This window comes from Lactuca sativa, chromosome 2 (assembly GCF_002870075.4).
Source record: "Lactuca sativa cultivar Salinas chromosome 2, Lsat_Salinas_v11, whole genome shotgun sequence".
NCBI classification, from domain to species: domain Eukaryota; kingdom Viridiplantae; phylum Streptophyta; class Magnoliopsida; order Asterales; family Asteraceae; genus Lactuca; species Lactuca sativa.
In genome coordinates, this window is record NC_056624.2 from 28,232,139 (window position 1) to 28,240,177 (window position 8,039).

At 36.7% G+C, this 8,039-nt stretch overlaps 1 protein-coding gene across 2 annotated transcripts; it reads left to right on the top strand.

Moving 5' to 3' along the window:
* Positions 1 to 876: 876 nt before the first annotated feature.
* LOC111917865 (uncharacterized) lies at positions 877 to 6,197 on the top strand. 2 transcript variants are annotated; one of them, XM_023913499.3, is made up of 3 exons: positions 877 to 1,037; positions 1,706 to 1,782; positions 2,971 to 6,197. In XM_023913499.3, the coding sequence occupies exon 3, from the start codon at positions 3,039 to 3,041 to the stop codon at positions 5,838 to 5,840; it is 2,802 nt and encodes a 933-aa protein (XP_023769267.1). In that variant the 5' UTR covers positions 877 to 1,037; positions 1,706 to 1,782; positions 2,971 to 3,038; the 3' UTR covers positions 5,841 to 6,197. The 2 variants fall into 2 exon arrangements, with proteins under 2 accessions (XP_023769267.1, XP_023769268.1); XM_023913500.3 differs by lacking the exon at positions 877 to 1,037 and adding an exon at positions 1,049 to 1,183.
* The last annotated feature ends 1,842 nt before the right edge of the window (positions 6,198 to 8,039 follow it).

Sequence of the window (8,039 nt, forward strand, 5' to 3'; positions counted from 1 at the left end):
GGCGGTGAGAGTCGTAGTGGTGGGGATGGTGGTGGAGGAGAAAGGAACGGGAGACACTATATAATCATTTATGATTATAACATGTTTGCCGCCCTGGTACGCCGGAGGGTTAGAGCGGTAGACTTGAAATATGTGATTGATGTTGAATCTCAAGATCTCTACTTTATTTTTAATCTCAACGGAACCTCTCTCTCTCTCTCTGTCTCTTTCTCTCTCTATGTATACACACACACACACACACACACACCAGTTTCGGTGGGTACCCAACGGTTCCGTAAAAATGAGAACCGAAACCGAAACCACTTAATGCAGTTCCTATTTCATAACCGGCAGTTCCGAGGCAGTTCCGATTTCATAAACAGGTGCTTGTTCCACTGTTCATCCCAATTGTGACAGTGATAATTGTTTGAGGCTAATTGTGAATGAAGATTACAATAAGGTTATGAAATAGAAATCAAGGGGATCTTTGATGTGCATGATTATGACCGAAGGAGTTGAAGAAATTGCATTGTTTTATTCTTCTGATTTGAGTTTAATGGATGGTAGAGGTTGTGACGGTGTGGACAGTTGTTCGGTAGGAAATATGTTTATAGTTTGTTCGGTGACAGATGTAGTAGTGTTGAATGGTTTGTTCGTCGACAATTTTCCATTAAAGGAATATGATGGAGGTTAAACATAAATTACACCAACCATAAAGACGATTCTTTTAATTACTCACACATTCTCATTCAAAAATAAAATAAAATAAAATAAAATAAAAAAGAAAAAAAAAACGTCTAATTTGTAAGCCTTAGACAACAAACGACAAAGTTATGAGTGGAAGTTGGATAAATAAAAGATGAGGGTTGGATATGTAAATCAAACACATAAGAATTAAGAAAACGGGAGAAAACAGGTGCGCCTGAAGAAGCAAAGCAAGAAAGGAACGTTCGATCGATCTCTCTTTGTTCAGGAAAGCACCACTCAACGTCAGACCACTGGACAAAACAACGCGAGGTTTTCTGGAGAGGGATAATTTGACGAAGAGATGCTATCAGGTATAAATCTCGACACTTTTTTCAAGATTCTTAGAGAGAGAAAGGTAGAGAGGAATTGTTTTCTAGAGAGAGAAAAACTGACCACAGTACTCTAGGCACGAAATTGAAATTTCAATGTTTTCCTCCATGGCGCTGGCTGTGTAAAGGTTCTTACGTTTCTTCTTGTTTTGAATTTAAATAATGAATCCAATTTGAGTAGCGAACAGTTATATTTCTTGTTATGAGTCAATACTTTTTTTCGGATTTTTAAATATTTTTCGATGTTTCCTTTCAGGTAGATGAGATTATAATTTCCTTACTTATGATTCTGGTTTAATTATATAACCTGAACGAAATCTAATAGAATCAATATCTAGTAGTTTGCATAAACACACACGACTCTTTCGCTTCACCCTGACATTGAATTTCTATCTAGGGTTTCGTATTTATTCCAAGAATTTGCGTTTCGGAGTCTGCAAATTTTAATATTTGTTTATTTTCTTTGTAAGTAGACGGAGTGGCTTAACGAATTGGATTTTTTGACACCCTTGAATCTCTGATTCTTTTTGGGGGTTTGTGTCTTATTTTGATTTATCACTGTTTACACGCTTTGTTTCAATCTAGGGTTTGAATGTACCATATGTGAAGTTTCTTACATCTTCAAATCTTTTGTTCTGAATTAATTACAGGATTTGCTGAACTTTGATTTGGTAGCTCTAACTGCATCATAATCTAAGCTTGCTGAACTGGGATCTTGATTCATATGGTAAACTTTCTTTTTATTCTTGAGTTCATGTCTTTCTTATTGTTGTCTCATGTCTTTCTTCTCTATAATAGTTTTATATGGTATACTTTGTATTGATGATAACATGAATACATGATAAATGCTCATTCTTTCTTGGATCTTTTCACAATTTGATTGGTTTGCCATTGGAAAGTTTTTACCTTTTGATGTTTATCATAAGCCAAATACAAATGAATGTAAATTTTAGGAAGCAAACCATAAAGTCTGGTATAACTCTTAAGGGGTCAAGTAATTAAATTTATCTGCATTATTGAGTTAATAGGGTTCTTTTAACCCTAACAATTTAAGCTACTTCAAGATACATGATTGTTAAGGTTCGTTCATGTTCACTTAATTAATATTAGAAATTTAGAAGACATTTGCATATGCGACAACTTTCTAATATGGCATAAAAGTTACTCAAGTTTTATTACTTTGAAACTTAGAGGTAAAAGATACAGTTTCTACTACTTATTGAAAATCATCTGAAGACGACTTATTGAAAATCAGTTTGAAAGATTGGAAGACTTGGGTTCTTGTTTGCATGTTATCGCCTTTCTTGTGTTTGATCAAATGAAACTCCTTCAACTTAATAGGGTGCTATTCTTATTAATATGATATCATCATTCATTTTTTCCATTTTTAGAATATTGTTTTCTCCACTTTTCTTATTTTGTCATGCAATTGGGACATTGTAGGCGAAGTAATATATTTAGGGTTTTCTACTACTATCATCTCAGGTTAAGGGCCTTTAGGTCTTTTCATTTTAGTAAGGGCAATAAGGTCTTTTAGCCAATCAGGTTAGCTCTATTAGTCTTCAAATAGCAAAATACGTGTTAGTCAGAGGATATCTTGAATTTATGTCTGTTAGGGTTCCATTTATATTCATTTGTTTTCAGTTTAATCTTATAAAATAAATTAGTTCCTTACTTGGATAACTATAGATTCGTTTGAAATTATGTTTATATACATATTATTTTCCCAAAACAATAGAAATGTAAAGACATTATTACACCTTTGTACTTTATATATTTTGCTTCAATTTAATTACAACAATGCCATCTAAACACAAAGCAATTTTCAGTGCTATAATTGGCTAGTTTTTCAAAGCTGAATACTTTAATAAGAAAAATAATAAACAAGTAATAATACAATTGTTTTATGTTGCAGGATATGCTTATGATAGTTTTTCAAAGTCCAATTTTAGAAGCCTTAATTAGTAGGTAAAGAGCAAAAACATGACACTCGAAGACTTCTTCACTTCAACTGAGTTAAAAGATGGACTCACTACTCCCACCCGAGTTCACCAGCTCCTCACCATAATGCAAAAAGAAAAAGAAAATGTCAATGAAGCTACACACCACTGGTCAAATGTCGCAAATACCCTTGCAACCACTGAAAACAAAGAGTGCCTTGATCTTTTTGTAAAGTTAGATGGAATCTCCTTCATTGATAAATGGCTTAAAGATGCTCAAACTGATATGGAGAATAGTGATTTGGAAGAATTGATTGTTGGGTTTTTAAGGGTGCTTGAAAAGCTACAGGTGGATGATTTGGGTTCTGGAATTGGGAAAACTGTGGAGGGGCTTTTTGGTCATAAAAGTTCTGTGGTTCGGGAGAAAGCTAAAGCTTTGATTGATAGATGGACTCCGATTACGGATGGAATGGAATGTCTTTCCGTTGCTGTTGATGATGAAAAAAAAGTCGAACTTTCACAAGAAACCGATAAAGAAGAGATTCTTAGTCTCACACATGAGTCAACGGAATCTGCTATTCCGCGTGAAGTTTCTGATTCCATTCCACCAGAAACCGATTTAACGGGAGTTTCAGTTTCTGATTCCATTCCACCGGAAACACATTTAACGGGAGTTTCAGTTTCTGATTCCATTCCACCGGAAACACATTTAACGGGAGTGTCTGATTCCGTACCTACGGTGGCAGGCGGAAGTGGTGATGGCGATGGAAGTCCGGTGGAAACCGATTTAGCGGGAGTTTCTGATTCCACATCTCCGGTAGCAGGCGGTGGTGGTGGTGGAGGAGAGGAATTGGATGATTCTCAGATGGATAAAGATACTGAAGATGGAAACGAGAAGCAGGAGATCGAAGGTGCAGTGGAATTGGAATTGACTACTTTACTGCATTCAAGTAATGATACAAAGATGGAAATGAGTGAAGAGAAAGATGAAGATATAATGATGGAAGGTGGGGAATCTTCAAACCTTAAAACAAGATCGAATACAGAAAGCGATGAAGATAGTGAAAATGGTGAAGATGGAAAGAAAGATGATGGAATTGGGAGTGGGAGTGGGAATGGGGATGATGATTCAGGGAGTGATTCCGATTCGTCTTTTTCTAGAAAGTCAACGAAAGGCCAAGATGAGGATTTGATTAGCAAGAGACCATCTGATATGGAATTGGATTACGGTATTGTGGATCCATTGGAGCTTGCAAGACAAGTCGCTATTGAAATCGAGAGAGACGTCGATTCCAATTCCGGAGGACAAAGTTCAAGTAGTTCTTCTTCTCACAATATGTCCTCCGGGAATGGAATCGAAAAAGAACCCGAGGTTTCATCCGGACCGGTAGAAGAATTAGAAACGCGTGTCCCGGAACCAGAAATTCCACCGGTTCAAGAATCGGAATCGGCAGCAAACATTGAAAAGGGGTTTTCTGGTTTTGATCTGAACCAAGAGATTTCTAATGATGAAACCGGAAACGGAATCGGAATCGGAATCGAGTTTCCGATGGATCCGGTCTCGACACCAATCTCGTTTGTTTCCGCTTCTAGACCGGAACCAGCTACCGAACTACCCATTTCGCCCTTGCAATTCGAGGGTACCCTTGGATGGAAAGGCTCAGCCGCCACCAGTGCTTTTCGCCGGATTCCGGAAGTCGAAAAGACGTTTTCGTCCTCGTCGAGCCACCGGTCAGACGGTCTTAATTTCGATCTCAACGTGACGGAATCCGGTGACGATAAAACTGAAAACCTCTTTTCTAGCCGAGACAAAATGCCAATCACGCCTTATCAAGAAACTCCAAGAAGATTAGAGAAACTGGAATTGGATCTTAATAGTTTCGGCGGCGGAACCGGAACCGGAATTGGAATAGGTGATTCCACCAGTGGTATAACTCTGGATTGGAATCGCGATTCCAGAGTATCCTCTTTCCAAAATTATCCCCCGACCCAAACCCAAACCCAAACCCAAACCCAAACCCAATCTTTACCCTTTAAAAACATCGATTTGAACTTAAACGACCACAACTCAAATCCCCCAAACAACCCTTTTCTTTCCAAGCTATTTAACAAACGAGAGGAATCCGTGATTTCCATTTTCGGTACCCAAGTTGAAGTAAACCTTAAAGATTCCAATTCCAGTTCCAATTCCAATTCCAATTCCATTCCTACACCGAACGGAATCGATTTCACTCTAGGCCGACCCGGTTCCAATTCCATTCCTACTCCTACTCCTACTCCCTACACCAACCTTCCTAATTACCCCCACAACGGTTTTCAAATGACTCCCATGTACGGTGGGCCCCACCTAGGTGTGTCAGGTGGACCCCACCTAGGTGGGTCAGGTGGGTTCGGGTCAATCCCATACATGGTTGACTCACGAGGAGCCGTAGTGACACCTCAAATCATGCAACAACCGGTCTATTCCCAACCGTCCCACCCGTTTCTCTACGGGTCAAACGGTGCGGGCCCGTCACGTAACAACTTCGATCTGAATTCCGGGTTCATGGGCGATTTGGGAAATAGAGAAAACAACGGTGGAATTGGATTCCGACAGTTTTTCAACACCAATCAAGAACATCAACAACAACAACAACAGCAACAGTATTTAAGGATGAATAACAACAACAATTTACAAGCTTCATCGAGTTCAATGATTGGAGGAAAACGAATGGAACCAGAAAGTGGATGGGATTTGTTTCCAGTTAACTACAAGCAACAACAACAACATCAAAACCAAAGTCATAATCATAATCAACATCAAAATCAAAATCATTATCCACATCAACAACCACCATGGCAATAGAGAGAGTGAGAGAGAAAGAGAGAGGTGTTACTGGTTAGTTATGGTGATTGATTTGATTTGATTTGATTCTGTTCTTGCTATCTCTCCCTCTTTCTTTTTTTAATCAGTTTTTATTATAGCCTTAGTTATAGAGTAGGCTAGTGCGAGAGCTGTTAACTTTAGTTGGAGGGGTGTTAGTGGAATTTGAATAAAAGTCAGGGGGTGTAATCAGTAATGTTATTGATGAGATTAATTGGCGAAAGAAAGTAGGTTTTACAGTGATTTATTTTCTTGATTTTCAAAAACTTTGTTCACATAGAGTTGTAATTTTCTTCTTCATCATATATATCAAAGAAATTTAGAAATGTGGTATGTTTACATATTCTTAAATTATGGATGTTTTGAACAGGGTTATTTTTTAAATTTGGTTTTTCCATAGATGATTATTTTTTTTTTCTTGTTTGGTTTCAATGTATACGAAATTATGGTTGCAAAATTGCAAATAAGTTGAACGTATTTTAAGAAATTCGAGCTCAAGATACTGGATTTAGTTGGGAGTGCATGAAGACACATGTTTGATCTAAGAACTCATTGAAGCTAAGAACGCTAAAAAATAATACTTCATATGAATAAGTTAAAGAAGAAGTTTCGAGCTTTTCAATCAAGTAGAATCATTTTCAAGATCTTTTTTCATCCTTTAAAGTTCATTATCACTTGCCAATGTAAATGAAATGAATGAGATGACAGGAAATCTTCTACTTGCATTTGAAGCCCACTTGCCTGTCACTTGAGCTTGAAGAAACTCAAAAGTTACTTTTGGTGAGTGTGATGTCACACTCGCTTCCATGATCTGTTAATTCATGTTTTAATTGATATATCTTTGAGAACATTAAAGTAGGTTGTTTGCGAAAAAGTTATGTGGGGTAACTTTTTCAAACCTTGTCCCTACAGGTTTATTCTACAACATGTTTACGAGTTTCAAACTGAAAAGTTCTAAATAGGAAATTATTGTGAACTCTTGAATCCTATTTGTTTACTTATGTGGAAAACCCCAATCATTATGGTTAGGGTGTTCAAAAATGGATATCTAAAATTACGGATAATTTCGGATCGAATTTTCGGATAGGATGTTTGGATTTGGATTTATTTGAACTCTCCTACTTGCATGTATATTATCAATATATCGAGATACAAATTACAATAGAGTCCCTATACTATACAATGGTATATATAGATAACCCCAAATATATAACCTACCACACCACCTTAGTTGAGCACGAGGTTTTCGAATGTTCAAACTATGTCTAAAATTAAAGAACAACCGAGTAGGTAGACCATTTATAAAAATATATGGATACTGATGTGTAGATGACACATGAAAAACACATACATGAATGATCGTAACACGCTCCTTTACATGTAACTTCTGTTTCAAAAAAGCAAAATGCAAGTCAATTCCCAAATGATTAGAAAACTAATAAGACTTACCTAAATCAAAGAATTGAATCCAACTACTAGAAATCCAACAAATCAATTACTCGAACTGATCAACCAATCAAAGGCTAAATCTTAGTCTATAACTCAAGATCTCCAATTTGACCAAAAGTCAAACTGCTCAAAGTCAATAGTCGCACCGAGACCATTGACCCATCGCACCGCTATCACAAGGTGACAAAATAGTTGTGATATGCCCCATTCTCGTGTCGTGAGTTCGAAAACCCGTCACACTGTGAAACTGACTTAATACCCTACTTTTTAAGGACACAATCTCTTAAGTCCAAAAGTCCAATCCTTCAAATATGAATCTCCTAATGGTCCTAATAGATAAAGTTGGAAGGATAAAGTTTTCAACTTTATCCATCATCAAGTCCTAATCAACCACAAATCTAAAACCTAAGTCCAAGAATTTCCAAAAATGACAAAACAAGTGCATTGTTTATGATTAGCACATGCATGACCCTTTTTATAGGGTCTAGCAAAATCAAAATATCACTAATGAGTCATGGAGTTCTTCAAACTCCAAGAACACCAAGTTTAAGGGACCAAAAAGACACCAAAATCACCATAAGCCTAGATCTAGCATGTAAAAGCCATCTTATTCTTTTATTTTTTTTAAATTAAAATTTGATTAAAGAAAATCTAAAATAAATTAAAAAGGGTATAAATGTCTTTTTTATATGCGATAAAGACCATCCATTAAAGTTTTTAAACCACAGTGAC